The sequence below is a fragment of the Cyanistes caeruleus genome, chromosome 1 (genome assembly GCF_971803275.1).
Source record: "Cyanistes caeruleus chromosome 1, bCyaCae1.hap1.1, whole genome shotgun sequence".
Classification (NCBI taxonomy): domain Eukaryota; kingdom Metazoa; phylum Chordata; class Aves; order Passeriformes; family Paridae; genus Cyanistes; species Cyanistes caeruleus.
This window is the reverse complement of record NC_141701.1, coordinates 42,390,478-42,410,200: the sequence shown is the minus strand read 5'-3', so window position 1 is coordinate 42,410,200 and position 19,723 is coordinate 42,390,478. Positions and strand designations below refer to the sequence as shown.

General features: G+C 38.9%; 1 protein-coding gene across 3 annotated transcripts in view; it reads left to right on the top strand.

Moving 5' to 3' along the window:
- The window catches only part of SPIDR (scaffold protein involved in DNA repair), a 194,405-nt gene that overhangs the window by 40,118 nt on the left and 134,564 nt on the right, over positions 1-19,723 (top strand). For all 3 annotated transcript variants that reach the window (XM_086888531.1, XM_086888544.1, XM_023921152.2), the window contains one exon: positions 12,003-12,259. In XM_086888531.1, the coding sequence (XP_086744657.1) occupies positions 12,003-12,259 (257 nt within the window). The remainder of the gene's footprint in view (positions 1-12,002; positions 12,260-19,723) is intronic.

Here is a 19,723-nt window from a genome sequence, read left to right as displayed (position 1 = left end):
ACCTAGCACTGAAAGGAAAATACTGTGTGAGTTGTAGTCTAAATCATTAAAACATCAATATAGATACACTGATCAGACTTTTGGCAAATAGAAAGCAAGGTCTTGCTCCACTGCAGTTCTGCTGTATTTTGTACCCTGAAGAAAGACCTTAGACACATGTGAGATTGAGATTTCAAAAGACAGATTCTTTTTTTATTATTATTATTATTATCATCATTATTATTATTACTGTTTTTATTCAAGCCACATCTGCTGCAATGTCTTGCCCGTTTTTCTGACCAAAATGAAATTACTGTTGTTGTGAGCTGGGGAATGCAGATCATCCAGGCAGCAATTTAGTTTACTCTGTGCACGGTACCTCTTTGGTGATTGGGAGTTTGAGATACAAAACGATGCAGTGTTTTAGTTACCATAGACCCTGATGACCACTTGTTGCTACTGAAGTAATACGAGTGCATGCTGCATTCTTCTCTAGACTAAGAACTTCCGATTAAAATAGTTGCCAGTAAGGCAAGCACAAAATTGATACAGTGGGTGCCAAAATTTGCACTTATGCATTTAGGCAGTAAAGCTGCCTGTCTCACAATTCCTAAAAATGCTGCAGCTGGATGCCCAGAACTGCCTGAATACTTCAATGCTGCTGTCACTATCCCTTTCCTTTCTCAATTTGGCTTTTCTTGCTTCCCCCATCCCAAATTTTCAAGGGTGAGCATAGCTGCCAGAGCTTGCTGGTGTTTGAGAGTTAACTGCTGTTTAATGAAAAGTATTCTTTTTTTTTTTTACTTTTAGTACAAACTTTGGGCTCGGGTTTGTGGCCCCAAATATTTCATGAAATTGCAGCTTGCATGGTATTTTTAGTTGCTTCATGCTTGAAACATTGCAAGTTTTTGATCAGAATGCTAATAGGTCACTTCCAAGTTCAAGATTTGTAACACTTTAAAAATGCTGCTAGCTGCAGAGTTCAGTCTGAAGGACAAATATCACATAAGCATTTTTACTTTGGGAAGAGTAAAATGAGAATATGTTCAATAGTATCTTGAAGGAAAAATTTCTAAATGCTCTTCTGAGATGTTGAATTAACTCTTTAGCATTACCTTGTCAGCTTTGAGCTTACCTTATATTAGAAGAAAAGGGGGACCCACACATCCCACATGCAAATTTTGTGTTTTCCATGTGTAAATACACATTGATAGTTGCTAACAGAATAGAAAATAAAACTACAGTTTTCCATTATTTTTCCCCCTCCCCTTCTGAAGCACCGCTTTAAGAATGGAAGTGAAATTGAACCATCATAATTTCTCAGTCTGGTTTGTGATAGTGGAGGCATGAAGCCAAAAGCTATTGGTGACTGCTGTGGAAACCAGTCAACTATTGCTTTTTCAAGTATGTTGAAGTATGCAGACATGCACTGAGGATCTCTTTTTCTCTTTGCCTGTAATTGAGAAGAATTATCGTAATTCTTCTTAATAATACTACTTTATGCAAGCTTTATAATCCTTATAAGGAAATGCTTAATACAAATTACGGCTGTTTGTATTTCAGGGCTCCTTTCTTTACAAGTTCTCCATGTCAGCTGCTAGCCCATTCTTAGAGAATTACCCATTGAGTTTAGTTGTATAAGGATTGTATTTGATTACTGGGACATTTCAAGTGTATGTTCCTGATAAGTTTATGTGTGTGCTTATCTTCTACAAAAGTTTTAAATATCTGTGATTGTCTCCATGGGTCCTGCAATGTATGTTATATACATATTATGGCAGTCATGTCACTGAATGTAATGTAACACACTATATTGCACACTATATTACAGCACACATGTTTTTATTCTAATCTAGATCTCAAAGAAGTTTTAAAATCTGTACTTTGAAATCTTTTTATGCACTGTGAACAATCAGCACAGCTAAATGTGTCAAACTTAAGACAGTGTTGTGGCAGTTAGAACTTTTGATCCTCTATAGAAGGGTGTATTTGCAGCAACATTACAATTTTCAATTACAATGCCTTACCCAATTGATGGTTACTTTATTTTCCTTTGGTTCCTCCAAAGTTTAGGCACATGATCTGAAAGAAAATCTGTAAACTTCATGTTGGGATTCATTTTCTTTGTTCTTTATCCAAACAGAACTCACTTTAGCTGAGTACATTTAATGTATTTTTCAAAGCAGTTTCATTGTTTGGTGTTCTTTGGCTTACTTGGAAAAGCAATTTAAATGAGTCTTCTTTTCTTTAGCCTGCGTATAGGTGCTCTCATCAATGTTAGAAATCAGTTTAGATGAAGGTGGTGCTTTTGTGTGCATGCACATTCAGTCATCACTGACACAGTATTTCAGACGTGGTAAGACATTTCCTGCCCTGAAAAATTTGCTGTTTAAAATAGTTTTAACAGTGCAAAACCACAAAATGATCTAGAAAAGGTAGGCTGTGGCAGGACTTCTGGAGAGGAGGGAAAGGGTTGGAAGAAGCTGGAAATGAAGAGAAGGGAAGAAATGAAGGCACTATTTTAGGCTTTGGGGGCAGTTCTGCAGGAGTGATGAAGCAATAAATGGGGCAAAGGGAAGCACAGTCAAGTGAGAAGAATGTGGAGTGAGTGGGAGTAGAAGAAAATGAATGTAATGTGCTGCACTGCCCAGCAGCCTGGTGTCTTCTTAAGCTGCCAGTGCTGTAGCCATGAATGCTGGCACTGCTGCAGCTGGAAGTACAGAATCTCAGTTTTAAGATGTTTGTGTGTCCCTGTGGATATTGTTAACAAAAATTTTTCCACTAAGTGCTGAGCATTATTGCAGAAATTATGCCTGTATTGCGTTTGTGTTAGACAGCAATGTGCCACTTGTCTTTCCATTCTCTCTCATTTTTTTTTTTCTTTCCTTTTATGAAAGTGCTTTTCTAAGAGTTTTCACAGGAAACTGCAGATCAGCTAAAGAGAAGAAATCGGTGTGAATAATTTGTACTTTACTGAATATCTGTGTGCAATCCCTCATTTAGTTGATTATTCTGGAATTGCTTCCTTTCTCAAAATGGTATCACAAAAATAACATGCTTGCAGTTATCATCTACTTTAAGAAAGAGAGTACATAATATGAAAGATTTGAAAGTCTGACTGCTCCCTGATCTGTCTATACAGTGACATTATTGTAAGAAGCATTTTCTTTTTTAGAAACAACTCTTTAAAAAGCTTGCAAGATGATTATACAGGTCATGACTGTATTGGCTGAAGGTAAGAGAGAATCAATTTTATAAGGAAAGATTGAATTTGCTCAGACCAAATGATCTGTTTGGAGAAAAAAGCATCAAACTTTTGAGACCTATAGAAGGGCTTAGTGTTAAATGCTTGTCTGCTTTCCCAGTTATATCTGTTTGTCTAGTAAAAGATATTACCTCCCATTGCAAGTATTTGTTCTCTCTGAAGGCTTGGATTAAAACAAAACAGTTGCTTGAAGATGAAAAAATATTTCCTCCTTTAACAGTACCTACTGTGAATCCTGCAGGTGTTTAGTTTAGGTGCTTTAGGATTTAGTTCATAAATAATAATTTGGCTTTTAATCATGCCTTTCAATGGAGTCCTCTTGTTGCATCCAAGCTTTAACCGGGGTGATTACCATAGCATCGCCTAAACCAGAGACAATAAAACTGAGGTTTCATGGCATGGATCCACTAACTTTAATAAATGAAACTGAGCGGATAACTATAAACAAAGAATGTGAAAGTAGGTTATCAAACAATGTGATAACATCTGTTCCTTGGAAACATGAAAGTAACTATTTCTGTGTCAAGAACTAAACCCTGTTTAAGTGGTATTATAAGCTGACTGCAATTTTCCTGTGTGCCCAAACTTCAGTGCATAATGTTGAGGCTTCTGTGCAAAATGATGTAATTATCTGCATGCCCTATCAGAGTCAGGTATTTATATTTAAAAGCCTGGGTCTCTGTCATCTGGAGGATCCTTATCAAGATGAGAGCTCAACTGCGTGGGATAATATGCAGTTGCATGAGAGGAGACCTGGTTCTGTCCCTGAATAGTTTGCAAGATGTAACACGTGAAGTGGCGTCTCCCCCTTCCCCTCTTTTTTTTTTAAGAGAATGGAGAGCAAGGGTTATGGTAATTCACTTGAATGTAATGTTGGCTAACAGTAAGCATAAATTGTCCAAATTGTCTTTAACAGCCAGTCATTTTCCCTTAGACAAAATGAAGATGTCCTTGTATGATGGGAAAAAAAATTAGACAAAGCAGGAAAAGCACTTGCAGGTTATCCATGTTAACATTTTTCAGCATTATTTTGTCTGTTAGAAGTTGGCTATTACTCTGATTACAGACTGATAGCGAGATCAGTGGTAATGAGATTATATTAAGAGTGATAGATTGAATTCTTAATGCTAAGGAAGTCACCAAAACTACTAAAACGATGCTTTTAAGAGATGCAGTTGCAGTTCAAATGCTACAGATGCCAAGACTGCAGCAGGATCTATACTCCATAGAGTACAAATCAGTGTCCCTTAACTGATGTTGAGTAATCTTGTTTTGTGCTCATTTTGCACTTTAGCAGCTTACTGTCCCCTACTATTCTTTCCTGTCCTCGTGCACAGCAGACAGCAATTTTGGTTCAGTCTTACCTTTGGGGTCACTGTTTAATTCTACATCTACTGAGTACCCTCAGAAATAAACAGTGCTTCAGTGATTTTGTGTAAAAAGGCACTTGGGCTGAGACGAGAGCCTCACCTGTTTCGGTCGGCTGATCCATGCCTCAGAACAACCTGTTCTGGGAGAGGCAGGCTGGAACAGCTTGTGGATGTATCTCCAGAGGTATAGCCTGCTTAACCTGTTTGCCTTGTGAAAGCTGAGGTTTCTGCTCAGGATTAGAAATTACGGCTTCGATTTCATCTTCCTTACCACTTGTGCATTCTTTATCTGGCTTTAAAAAAAAAAAAAAAAAAAGTCAGTGAATACCATCTTTGCATTAGGCCTATAGAAAAGCTGGTTTGTTGTAATTTTCATTATTCTCCCAAAGTTCTTCTTTTGAGAATCAGATTTTTCTGTTGATTTTTGTGTGTCTGTGCAAAATCTCATTTTAATGTTATTATTTTCAGTTCTTGTTTTCTACAGTGATTAGTGCTGCATGCAGGACACTGCCTGCCAGTGGTGTATGTGTACAGGATTGTGTGTGAGAGAGCTCAAACCAAACAAAAACACACACCTCTCCCCTGACAGAAAAGAATGCACAACCAAACATACTGCATGCAATCATAATCGTCACCTCATTTTCCACTTCAAGGCAGTATGATCTAAACACGATATGGGAACTGATAAATGATGATACAAGTTATTTATTTTGTTAATTATTATTTCATGTGTGATATAAACCAGCATTTTGTGGTCTTGTGTACTGTACTTCAACTTCCTCACTCTGTGAAGTGGAAGAGGGAGTTTTCCTGTCCCTCCACAACTTTTCTTGGTTTCAGAAATGGTGCAGGAAGCCCAGCATCAGATAACTCTTGGATCTGACAGCAGCTATACCATTCAATTAATTTCTGCAGAGTTCCATGCAAGCCCTTTCAACTCCTTCATTGCGTGAAAGCATCTCTGAAACGGTCCTATTTGCTTTTCCTTTGGTAACAGCTACTGGTGTTTTTCCTTGGGATTGAATCCTACTTTTGGGGTTAACTTTTAAGACAGTAGCTAATGCAGTTGTATTTTGACAGGGCTTGAAGAATAAATGGTGTTAGACATGGGTGTAAGACTTCCCCAGGAGCTCTTCAAAGGGAAGCCCAATGTAAGCAGTGGTGTGTAAGGTTCAGTAGCTGGCCTGCTTCCTCCAAAGATAATCATGAATCAATTTCCTTTACGATAGGAAGCTCTGGGCTGCTGGATGCAATGAATCCTTTTTGATTAGTCATGGAAGAGAAGTCCTAACCACTTGTTTAAAGGTCTCAAAACACCATTAAAGAGGAGATGAGGGTGCAGTCGGTGACCAAATTCTGCTTTGAATAATTACAGTGTTGCTGCCTACTCTTCTCCTCCATATTCAAGTAGATACCACATTCTTCTTTGCTACTTGGCATAAATGATTTTGTGTGCTAATAACTACTGCATTCCAGCCCTGGGGTGGTGGCAGCTGGGAGACAGCAAAAATTCATTCCCATGTCTGTGTGTGAAGGGAGATAAAGGGAATTTAATGGTGGCCAAGCAGGGAGAAAGAAGCTCACTGGTGCTTGCTCTTGGAGAATCCCAGAGCAGTGCTGGAGGTGGCCTCCCCATGCTTGAGGAGCACACAGCTCTGTTTCCTGTAAGGGCAGCCACAAAGTGCTCATGTGTGTGGAGCAGGACATGTCATTTCCTAGTGCTCTGAACCAACACCACTGATAAATATTTAGGACAGATCAGATGGTCTGAGTGCGTGTGCTGGGGAGGAATGCTGTACTTGGCTAAACAACCAGGCATTATCTGAGATCCATTTTAAATATGTGCTGTCTCTGTAATAACACTGGGAGGTTGATCCAGATACAAAATTTCAGTTAATCTGCTGTGTCAGTTTGGGCTTGCAAGTCCAAAAAATACCTTATTAGTGATTTATGTCTTTCATTGTTGTTCTTTTTTTCATACGATTATCTCTGCCCACGCACTGCTACCTAATCTTGTATTTTTGCCTGCTGTTCCTGTGGTTATTCTGTGAGAAGAAAGCTTGGTGTCACCCACGGAATGGCACTTCAACATAAAGTTTCTTGTATGAAGGAATATTTGAATTTTATCTCTCTAGAGTAAAAGTAGCTGGTTTACCAAGAACCATATTGTTTCTCAGGGTACTAGGAAAGTATATTTGGCATAGACTTCAATGCTTCAGTTAAAGCTTTGGAAAACACAGAGCTTTGAAGAGAACTGCAAACTTTAAATCCTTTGTATCTTTAATTATCTTTATAGAACTGAATAATATCCTGTACTATCTGTGCGCACAATGCTTGAATTAATTTTGTGTTGATTAACTAAGGGAAAACTTATTTTCTTTTACCTTTGCCCTACTCCCTGTAATCCTGCAAGCCAGCTTCTGGTGGAGTTAGCTTCGAGCATTCATTAGCATAGCCTGGGCCTTTGACATACTGCACTGGTGATTTATGCTTGTGAATATTCATTGTGCTAAATCCAGTGGCTTTTCTGCTCACTGTTGTTTTTAGAGAGTACCATGCAAGATACAAAATCTCCTTGCAACCTATAACCAGCTGCCTGGGGTAGAAGTTGGATGCATTTGAATCCCTTTTTATGCACGACAGCAAAGTACCTGCAGTGCAAATGCAGGAAAGACTGGATAAAAGAAGAGGCAGTAGGATAGTCACCCGAATTCACTGTGTGTCTTTGTTAATACTGGTCAGCTTCCACCCATCCTGAGAGCTGTCATGAGAGGGCAGGTAGGGAAATTGCAGCTCAATCCTGAAAAACACAACGGAATCACAAAAGGGAAAAAGATAGTCCATGAAAGAACAGGCAGGGGTTAATAGAAAATGCTTCCAGAACTGGAGGCAAAGATATGTGAATGAACAAGTAGGAAAGGAGATGCCACAAGATTAATTTTACTCTGTGTGTACAGTGATCAGAGTCTGAAACTCTGAAATTCTGTTTCTGTTTCTGACATAACTTGGCTCTGTGACCCTGAGAAAGCCCGGTTCCCTAAGGGTGCTCTGAGAAACCCTGTTAGTTCTGCCATTTGCACTATGCTGTTGGTAGGATAGTAGGAGGGAAGAAATTTACATTATTTGGGGAAGGAAATTATAAAGTGACCTCCATCTGCAAAAAGTTATATCAAAATCTATATAGTATTTGATACCCATATTTTTTCTCTAAGACATCCTGCAGCATGCTGAAGTATCTTAGTTTCAGCTGATTAACTTGTTCATAGTATCTGTGAACATTTATTGAGCATCTTATCTGCAAAGTATCTTCATATCTACTGGGAAAGATTTACATTATTAACTGAATGTATGACAGCTGAACAAATGCAAGTGTTTAATGAATACAAAGGTGAGGTGGGGATACTGATATTTCTCTGTGGAAATCACTGAGTGATCTATCTTGGGAGGAGAGACAAGTGCTCATCACCTTGCCTCTGATTAGCAATCACTTTTTTAAAAAATACAGATTTATTATTTATTTCAATAGGGTTGATCTGTTAGCTTTCTTTTTGTACAAAAAGTTTTGTAAGAAAGAAAGCTCTGCTTTCTATGCTAAAGCTGGAAACTTCAAATGGAGATGTAACACTTCTCATGTTAACTTACTGCTATTTTATTGATAGGAAATATCAAGTGCTTATTAAACTCATCAAATACAGATATTGCTTGCTTCCATCACTGTTGGAGTGAAAAGGTAATTTTTTCAGGCCTTTTAGAAGCAAATACTGTGCAGATTGCCAAGGTACTGCCAGAAAACTCAGGTATTCAAAGTGAAGCATGAGGTAGCTGAAGCAAATCTCTTCAGGATGAAGGAGGGAGACAGAAGTAATTTGGTCACAGAAGTAACAGCGTGGTAGCTTCTGTGCCACTTGTGTAAAAAAAAAATCTATCTGCTTATGGAGTGCCATCTTCATTCCATTGAAGTCAAGAGCTTTGTCTTTGAACAATTTGGGCCATGATTTTACAATTTCTCTGGTTGGTTTTTAGGTATTTTTTCATTCTTAGTGAATGCAAATTGGCACGGGTAAACTTACATTCTTTAGCAATCTTAGCTGCTTAGTTGGGAGGTTCTCATTTTGGTTTCTAGTTTTACATGTGTACCATCCTCTATGCTAGCTAGTGCCTGTGAGTGCTGTCAAAAATATGTCATTAATCAATTTTGAGAACTCTTTCTTTTTTGATGCATTTTGATTAAAAAATGCTTAACCTTAAAATTTAGGTCCTGAATGCTCCAATACAGTACTCAATGACTTCTTTGCTTTCCTGTAGCCAAATCTTGATGGAAAAAATGGCAGTAGTCTGTGCATTTATACTTGTCATTTTTCCTTAAAAGAAGGAGCCGTAAAAAGGCAGCATTTAGAGCTTTTCAGATGACACCAGTCACAGAGAAAATAGATTTATTTTAAAATCTAACAAAATGAACTATGTTTTTTGTTTTAGTGATAGAGATTGGGACCCCTGATTTTTTTTTTTTCAGTCAGCCCCTGGATATGGACAAGTGGCTAGCATAATCTAAAAGAGGGTGTTGTGGAAAGGCCATCATGGGAAATATAGGTATATCTTAGTGAAGAGTCTACTACAAATTATTTGGAGGGATTGGGATATATGGGAGATAGTCATGATTACATTGGGATCAGGAGTCAGATGAAGGAATTGAGGTGGAGAAACTGAGTCTGTATGTAGTGGGAAGCATTGTACTGTCAGCCACTGTAACCAAAATTACTATATTTCAAAATAATAACCCATGTGGGAAAAACATTTTAATTTGACAATTCTTTGTGCTTAGCAGTGGTGCTCTTCTGAAACTCTAATGATATTACTGGTGATATTATTAGAAAAAAACCCCAATAAAATAGCAACAGAACTCTTGAAAACTGTTCTTTGTGATGTTTAAGATATTAATAAAAAAATAACAATTTCTTCACTATGTAGCAATGATTGTTTTAAAGTGAACTAAATAAATTATTTGTTTTTGCCACCTTTTCCCTACCATATTGTTGGTGGGCTTGGCAGCTCGTTTGCTGGATACTTGAAAAAACATGTTTGTTGTATGTTTTGAAAATATTTTTCTCTTTAGACTAGAATTCTAATGATGACTACAGTTAAAAAATGTACAGGATTTGAAGGCTAAGTTTTTGTTTTGTTTTTCTTCTCCATTTTTAGAGTTTCCTCTTTTAAGAAAAATTTCCAACTGACTAATTAAGAAACCATCAACAACAAAAAACCACTAACAAGCAAACAAAACAAAAATCCCAAAGTACGGTTTCCTTGGGGAAGTTCAGTCTAAACAAGTATACAGTAATAAATATTAGCAGAAATTATTTATTAGACAATCTTTAGTAAGGAAAGCTTCTTAACTCTTAAACAGTCAGTGGGATTAAAACGTTCTTAATTTGAAGCCCTTCACAATGGCTTTTGTCATTTGCATTTCACTTGCTCAGAGAACTTCAGGTTTGCATCCTTTTTTAGGTGCAGTGGATATCATAGCTATTTGAGAAAAATTAAGGCATTCCTAAAGCAAGAGAGTGCGTTGGAATGGTGTTTTAAGAATGAAGTGCTTGCTTACTGCTTTCAGAGTCTTTGAAATCTTTTATTTCTGGCTCATTTCCAATATGGAAGGAGTTTGTTTTCAGAGAAGTATTGTTGCCAAGGGACAGATGTTGACTGTGTTGTGTTTTAAAGCAGACTGATATTAATTACATTCTTTTAACTATTCTACTTCTCTGGATAACTTTAAAAGGTCCTTTCAATTTCCAGAATACTTAGGTAAGCTCTCGGAACATGAGCACAGTGTCTCGGCATTTACGTGAAAAATGTATTAGAGAACTGGCAAGAGCTGAACTTATTTTTGTACAGTCGAGAAACACTGTTTTCAGATGATTACACTAATTAGTAACATAGAACAGCTTTAGCAAATTTAGTGAATGCTGTGATTTCCTTCCCTTTTGTCTTTCAAGTCTCTATCTGAGCCAGTTGTCAAACAACCTGGGTGGAGCACTACTTACTACATTTGACCAGAGAAATGGGCTAATTTTTTTCAGGACCTATTCTGTGATTTGAGACAGCATGATCTGGAGCAACATCAGCCCTTGGGGTTTTCCAGTCTCCCATTGATAAGGCAAAGTTAATGTTTTGCATCTGGTGTTTTGGTTCTTTCAAGGATCAGTCTGAGTTACTTGGCTCTTCTACAGTTTTATGCCAGCTCACTTGAGCTGACAGGACTGTCACTGCTCACTCCACCAGAACTTGCAGACAGTGTTGGTGTGGTTGTTTTGGGTTTTTTTCAACTAGTTCCTGAAGACTGAGCCCAGCTCATGTTTCTTAGTCCTCTGCCTATTTCAGTGGTTTAGATCATTTTGTTCTGTACTTGGTAAAATGCTACTTTCCAAGTATTTTTGCTTAATACTCAGTACTTTAAGAAACACTGGGTCAAGAGAACATAATGCATGTAACAGCTGTGTAGAGCTCACCTTAGGGAGCCAACCCAGCATTGTTAACCTGCTTCTGCAGGAGCCCTAGAGGAGAGTAAAATAAACTCAGCCAAAGCAGGTGAATTTTCCCTCCCAGCCCTCTTCTCAGCCCTCCATGTCTCTGCAGAATTGTTTTTGCTGCTTTCTCATCCTCTACTCCCATCCCTCCCTCAGTGGGATGAGTTCAGTGTGTCCTGTGAGTTCCTGGGAGAAGAGCTGCAGCGAGGTTCTCTGGGGCTGAACTCCAGCCCTGCTGGCTCCCAGCCCTGACTGCTGACCAGTGATCCATCCTCCTTGGAGCTACCTGGAGACAGCCCAGCAGCTTATGCTCAACTTTTGAAACCTTCCTGGGAAGCTGTAGTCCTGCTGGACATGGATGAAGGCCTGCTTTAGTGTTCAAAGTTGTGTTTTAACCAAAGGTTACAGACTTGTTGCCAGCTACAAGCTGTCAATAAAGGCATGTGTTTCTTCCTTCCATTCAGACTATGGAAGCTGACCTTCCTGTTTGCTTGAATCCCTATATAAAAGCTCTCTTTCTTTCAGCTGCCAGTTATGATCCCTGTCACTCATTAGCCTCTCTCTGCTTTCCTCAAAACTTCCCTTAGATAAAAGCATTAGCTTAATTCTCCAGAGCTAGTTATTTGAAAAAACTAAATGTTACTCATCTCAGTTGTTCCTCAGGAGACAATCCTTATATTCAGGAGTTCATGTTGACTGACAAAAGATTAATGTGCATTTATGAAGTTTTGTGAAGTTGTCCAAGTTATGTTAATAAATTTGCATTCCATTTGTGCATTACTGGGTAACATAAAACTGCCTACATAAAGCTATACTGTCTCATTAGCATTCTGTTCAAATAGCTTTCTACCTTTATTTGTTCAGGCAATTTCGACAGAAATATCTGAGTACTCATCTGATAATGACAGCGTGGGAGGAGGAGAGGCGACCCTGGTGACCACTACTCCAGGATCCAGCAGGGGGTTACAGCCATGGTCAGCAGGGGACACAGGGGATGTCACAGCGCGACCGGCCAGCGAGTGGCTGAGGTCAGCACAAGCCCTTCTCCGCACCCCCGGGAAGCAGGCGGGAAAGGCCCCCAGAGCCCCCGCCGAGTCTGCCAAGAAGAGGAAGCTACTGAGGTAAATGAACTGCCCACCTTAAGGAATTCTTTTTTGTTTGTTTTTTCTTAAATTATAAGTAAGACGATACTTGCCGAAGTGTTGGACCGTGTGTAACATGAGTAAACATTTTAGAGCTGCAAATATGAAAAACTTAAAGAATGTCATTTATCTGTAAACAAGCGAAAAAGGCAAGCAAGAACTAAATTTAAAATCTCAAGTGAAAGCTCTCAATCTTGAGCTCCTGTTCATATTGATTGGTTTTTACACTTCTAATAATGCCTTACCGATGTGTGAGTAGACATATTTCTGCTCTACCTTCTAATCATTTCATTGCTTTGTGATTCTCAAGAAGGTCTGCAAAAATGCTCAGGATTTAGGATTATTTTTGGTGGTTTTTTTTTTTTTTTGGTCCTTTCCAGGTTTTTCAGGGCAAAATTATCCAAAATATTGTAGGAAAGGAGTGGATGAGCAATAGTTCTGAAGAGTGTAACAGAGCATTATGGAGGCAATGGAAGGACATATTCTTAAGGTGAAATTTAAATGTCTATGACTAAGTTTTAAATATACGAGAAAAATATGTAACTACTGAAAGAAAGTAGCCTGAGATGGAGCAGTTGAAGCCTGATGTTCTAGCTAATTACAGTGCAGAAATGGTCACTTCCTATATTGAATTAAAGAAAGTTATGTTAATTTAAATGGTATGTGTGAAGATATGCCTCAAGCTGTGGAGACCACAATTACAAATGGTGCTGCTATACATCCCTATTATTGTTTTAACAGTGTGCTTCTCTTACTTTTACAGGTGAATCTATGTACAATAATCAATCAATTACTTAAAAAGTAAATCTTTAGTTAATAGGTATACCTTATTTTTCTCTAAAATAGTCTTGGCTATTTCAAAATGCTGTCTGAGGAAACAGGTTTGGAAGTCCTAATTACTGAGGATCTCTGTACTTAAAAGTGCTTTGCTTTTGCAATCAAGCTTTATTTCTTGTTGCTTTAGAAAACATGCATACACAGCTGTACTAGGTCAGACCAAAGCTGTAACCCCCAAAAATGCCTTTTAGTGGCCAAAAGCAAGTATGTGTGAATGTAATAAAAACAGGACAAGTGTACAGTGGTATTTTGCCCAGGTGCTCTTCCAGCTTAAAGCAGTTCCTGAGCTGTTTGTTGTCATTAGTGGATTTGTCTTTTTCTAAATTCCAGCTTCATTTGATGACCTTTACTATCAACAGTCTAGATGCAAAAAATGCTTTACAGCAAAGATACTTTGACACAAGTGTTTAGGAGAATAGATTGCTATAAAAACAAACAAAACAAGACCAAACCATCCACATTTATATAGAATGTGATCTGTCTGGAGTGGCCAGAGGAACAGAGCTTACAGGGTTTTTTACCTTCCATCCTGTGGCTCTACTTTGGGTTCCTTTGGGAACAGGGAAGAGGCAGGAAATTCCTTAGTTATGAGTGTTGTTTATCTAGTTACTTTGCTCATCCAGGTAATTGTCATCTTTTCACTCTTCCTGTTCAGGGCATTAATTCCATGTGTCTCTCCCATCCTTCCTTTTACTGCTGACAGAGAACATTTTCATTGGTGTGATAACAGTGGGTATAAGTTTACATCCTCAGTAGGAAAGCGCAGGTTTTTAGTGCTGTGGATTGAAGGCCAGTTCAGGGAGAGGTTTGTCAGCTTCCTGATTGATCAAGTGACAATCCCTTCTTTGTGGTTAAATAGCTAAAAGCTACAAAGCAATTGTGGGCTTGTCATTTCTCCTTCCTTCCTACCTCTGCTGCAGATCGAGGCCACAGCAGAAAAAGCAGTGAGCAGGGGAATCATCCAGAGGCTGGATCTGGCCCGTGAGCTCCCACTCAGATGGACCATTTGGAACTGCTCAGCAGGTGGAAGAGAGCCATGAGTCACTGCTTGGCCCTGCTTAGCTCTCTTTCTCCAGGCCAGCGCCTCATGGGCTGTGCAGAGGTGGTGCAGGTGGTAGAGCTGCCATCTTCCTATGTGAATTCCTGTGCAGTAGGTTCAACTTCAAATCCAGACTGTACTGTGTATGCATATTTCATGGAGGAGTCCTGATGTAGGTAAAGTAGGTCTCCTCCCATTTTGTTCCCCCTTTAAAGAAATTAGAAAATATTTCTTTTTTTATATCTCTTTGGTGTTTGACATGTGTAAATCTATCTTGAAAAGTAGAGATAATATTTTCAAGAATTTTTAGCTTATATTTTCTGTAGAAATCTTACAGTCATGCTGCAATCTGCATTTATATTTGCATTGTGTGATTGCAGCTATGCTCCTGTAATGTCAATGGGTACATTTTTCTGTCCAACTTCAAAGAAACCCCCCTAAAATATCCCCATTAAACCCCCAAATCCTCAAGCAAAACCAAACCAAGAAAAGAGCCATAACAGTGTCTGGAAAAATTCAGATAAATTCCGTTCTACTGTCCTCTCTTCCTGGAAACCTCCAGGTGCTAAAATGGAAATGGGCAGTTGCCTAGATGGGAGGAAAGAGTATTGTTTGTTTGACGCTATTACAGATGCACTTGTCGTACACTAAAAAACTGAGACGCAACCAACCAAAGCAACAGAAATCTTCAGAAGTAAGGTAATTATGGACAATTAAAATAAGTTTTTGTGATCCTAGCATTGGAAATTTGACTGTAAATTCAACACCTTTGAGTGTAAATAAAATTAGAAGTCCATCTATGTCCCCAAATCAACATGCACAATATACAGTGCTGCTGCTGAGCCAGACTTGAAGGGGCATGTTGCAATTTTCCTTTGTTAGGGGTTAAGTGGGGTTTTGGAACACAATTGGTGTCTGAAGACAAGAATGATGTGGCAGAAGCAATTTCTTTCCCACCATATCTACTGCCAAATTCTCATATGTTTTCTTGTATCCCCTGTAAAGTTAGATTTTGTTTTCAAAAGTGTCCTAAGTAAAGATTATTCTTCTTTCTACCATGGTCCCTAGGGGAAAGCAGGTAGTGTGGTGGTTTGTAGTATGGTGGGGTTTGTCCTTCAGGGGTGTTGGTGGTTCTGAAGAGCTGTGCTCTTCATCAGGAGATGCCAGTTGGTCATGCTGGAAGGAAAGCAGAGCATCTCTTACAGCCATCAATGCCACTCCCCTTAAACACTGGTGTTATATGGTTGAGTAGTTGCCCTCCTCTATTTAAACAAGACTGTTGATGGATGCAGTGGGAATATATAATTTTTCCAGGTGCACTGCCAGATCCATGGCTTTGTATGGCACCTGTGAGCTACTGAGTTGAGAATTAGGTGCTACTAATGGTGCTTGGTACTGAGATGAATTGCTGTGGTGATCAGGTCAAGAGGTTACATGCTCCTGCCCTTTTATTCCATCCCAAAGCTTTAGTTTCACTTCATGATGCAAATGATTTATAAATTTGAGGGGAGAGAGTATATATTGCAAAGAACAGTTTTCAAGAAGCTCTTCTTGTTACATTTGAAATTCATGTTAATGCTATGGGGTGAAATGTCTGAACTGTATTAGTTCCAGTGCCTTCAAAGTTTCATAGTGTGAAAGAATGGAGAAATGTTGAGTACTGCAAGTTTTAACATTGATTACATAGATTAAACAAATAACTGCGTTAATTCAGTATTTGTAGAGAAAAGAACTGAAAATGCATGTACTCAGTTTCTCTTGTCTACAAGTAAACCGTTCTTAAACATTTTCTGAATTGTTTACTTTTTCCATTAAGATTTTATTTCCATCAGAAAAAAAAGTCAGAGGTTCATTGTAGGAAATAAGTATCTTAAGTTATAAAATGTTAACTCTGTGTCTAAATCTGTCATGTTGCAACAGCTTATAGTTGTGAAGAATAAGCTTTAGCTTTTTGTTTGGCTTTTTTTAATACTTGAGTGGCTGTTTATAGTTCTAAAGAAACAGGATTTCCCAAGATTTTATTTTAAATTGTCTTGTATCTACTTGTATGCAGACCACATACAAATCTGATCAGCTAAAATTAACTTGTCTTATCAAGAGGAGAAAATTACAGAATGTCCTGGTACTACATGCAGTAAAATGAAACACAGTTGTCACGTGAGGCCAACTGAGGTCCTGAAAATAAAGGAAATTGCCAAGGGAAGAGGGAGCTGGCAAAAATGAAGCAGATTTTTGCTCTAAAATTGGAAATGTTCTTTCTTACATGCATCCACAAGTGGCACAAGGGTGTAACAACAGACTAGCCTTTTAGATGGTCATGTTCTTATGCTAATTTTGACTATTTCTATAACTATTTTACTTTTTTTTGTTAGTGAAATTCTTGTTTGATTAAGAAAATATAAATTAAGACTATGATGGCTGCAGTACAGATGTACCACCTGTCATTGCTAGAAGTGTACACAGTAAAATTATTTTGCACTTAGAGAAAGTTAAAATGTATTTTCTCTTTTGAAAAGTGCAGATGGTTTCACTGGGCCAAGTGTTTGGTGCTAATGGGGGAAAAAAATGCCATGTTTGTCATTGGTCACAGCCAGCAGAGCTTCATGAGGGAGAAGTCCTGCTTGTAAACCCTTTTGTGACAGAGTAGCCCACTCAGCTGATCTAGGAAAGCCAGTAGATGTGATCTTTTTGGACTTGAAAAGGAAAACTTTTGGTACTGTCTCTCACAGTACCTTCCAGACCAAATGTCCAGCACACAGCTGGAAAACAATGCTGAATGATGGGTGAGCAACAGGCTCACAGGTCAGGCACAAAGGGTTACAGTGAATGGGGTGACATCAGGCTGGGGTCTGGGCACTGGTGGGGTTCTGCAGGGCTCCATTCTTGGTCCTGTTCTCTTCAACATCTTCATTAACCACTGGGATGCAGGACTCAGAGACACTAAGTGCCAAAGATACTAAACTGGCAGAAGCTGTTGACTCCCTCCAGAGCAGAGAGGCCCTACAGAGAGACCTTGACAAATCAGAGGTTGACTGGGAAATCACCAACTGCTTGAAGTTTAACATGGGCAGGTGCTGGATTCTGCATCTGAGATGGGGCAATCCTGGTTGTGTGTACAGACTGGGGAATGAGATGCTGGAAAGCAGGGCTGCAGAAAGAGATCTGGGGGTCCTGGTCACTGGCAAGTTGAACATGAGTCAGCAGGGCTTTATTTATTTCTTTAGCAAGTGCCCCATGGAGTGGAAAGGAATGGGAAGGGACAGCTGAGTGTCAGTTACTTCACCAGTTAATGTGAAAGTAGGAGAGAAGATTTCACCTTGCTTTGAAATGAGAGAAGGTGGAAATTGGCCAGTCTTGAGATGGGGATATATATATTTGTTTTGAATTATATGGAGTGTATATTGTGTACAAGGAGACCACTCAGTGAAGAGTGTTGACTTAATTCAAATTAAGTCTGTAAAGGAGTAACCTTGGATTAATAGGGTGTTATTTTTGTTAAGTGCCCTGCTGAATAAAAACCTTAATAAATAAACACAGATCTCCAACACTTCAAAAAGATTGAAAATTACTTTACAAAACAAAACAGACTCACTAATGCTCTTTTGATGTTGCTTTCTGTTAGCCTCATTAGAGATGGGAGATAGGAACCAGCCTGGAAGTCACAGATCAGGCTCAGCATTAGGTTTTGGTGATAGCTGTCACAAAACTCTTCAGTCTTGCTGTTAAAGTTTGTGGGAAGGGCAACTACCAGAACCTGAGCTTTTCTACAGGATGCTGAGCTTCCTTATAGCCATCAAAGCTGTCTTTCATGTGGATATTGTTGGACATGGACAGTAAAGGCAATGTGTTGTTTTAAATACTGTATTTCAACAAGCTCAGATTTACTATGGAAATAGGACATGAATTGCTGCTTTTAAATCTGTCTGCCTTCAGGGAATTAAAGGAACAAAATAGTTGTACTGGAAGTTTTGTGATTAAAAATAAAAAGGTTGAGGGCAGTGGAGATTGTATCTGAGCAGCTTGACTTCTCCAATCAGCCTTTGCATTAACAGTTTGCCAAATGTGTTCAATTTGCTCATATCAAAACATTTTGGGGGCAAGTTTGAAGTGGTGGTCAGGAAAGTATACATCCTAAACTAGTTTTTATTATTTCAATAAAATAGTTTGTCGGTTCCCTTGATTACAGAATTGATACATTAGTAATCAAAATGTATTTGCCAATTTTATACCCATATCCCCCAGATGTTGGCTTACCTCTTGCTGCACAGCCAGGAGCGACTCTGACTCTGTATAGTTCTCAGTATCTCACAGTACATGCACAAGTCCACATGTGCACCTGTGCACATGCACAGGTGTGTGGGCACCTGTACTGTTTTGGAAGGAATGAGTAGTTTCCAAATGCTGTTGTCAGCAAAACTGTTAGCTTGTGTGACAGAAATTACCTTTTCCTTTATGTGTTTGAGCTAAAAAGGGGGTTGATCCTTCTGGGTTGCAGTGGTGTTTTAACTCCTTTGTTTCTACCTTTTTAAAAGAAACAAACCATAAAGTATCAACTGTTATTCTGGCCATACAAAGTCTTTTTGTCCATGGCATGTCCTTGAACTGTGCTTTCTAACTTCACAAGCTATGAAACAGTATAGAAACAACATTTCCGATGACCAGCTGAGAACCTCTCATAAATGCATTCTTAGTTATATCTTATGTTCTGCAACCAAGCAGATGCAAATTGCTTTATGATGTTTTCTCGTTTTTTTAAACCACATTTGGAATGGGAATGGAAGTATGATGATTAATAAATATTGGAACTTAGCACAGAGAGCTACTAAGGAAAGTCAAGAGTTTTACTTTTCATGGACCTTTGTGATAACTGGTATCTTAATACAGACATGGTCAGGAAATTAGTAATGAAATTGTGAGCATCAGTGGGACCCTCCTGGTAGTCATATCAGGCCTGAAACAGGAGTGATGTCTTGCTGTTTGCAGTAGCCACGGAACAAGAAACTTGCTTCTTTCCTTCTTGCTACAGGGTGCTCCTGCCATAACAGTAGTGGGCTTGCAGAGGAGTAGGAACTGATTGACTGGACACAACCATAGCCCTGTTCAGGAAAAAAGGGGGAAATTAGGCTGTAAGCCAATAATAGCTGCTCTCTTCTGCAGGTACTTTAAGGCTTTTTTGCACTGTTTGAACAAATAAAATGTATTTCTCTGACTGGCATCTGTGGAGGGAATGAAGTAGGAGAACACTCTTGTTGAACAGTTTTCTTTCAGCAGAACAAGTTATTGAGCTACTAACTAGCTAGTGTATTGCTTAAGTCCCACCACAGTTCAGATGCAGACTCATGCATGCAAGGCTTTTAAACAAGCAATCTGAAAATGCATTTTACTGTTGCATTTTTAAGCCTAGCTGAGCTGGCATTTACCAGTTCCAGCATGGCTTGAGTAGGTCACCCAGCCAAGCTGAATTCCAACTGCATCTGAGAATGGTTCCCTGGTAAGAAGAGAAACTGGGTGGGCAGTTTGTTGGAATCTGTAGAACTGATTGACCACAAATGTTGTGGTGTGGTAAT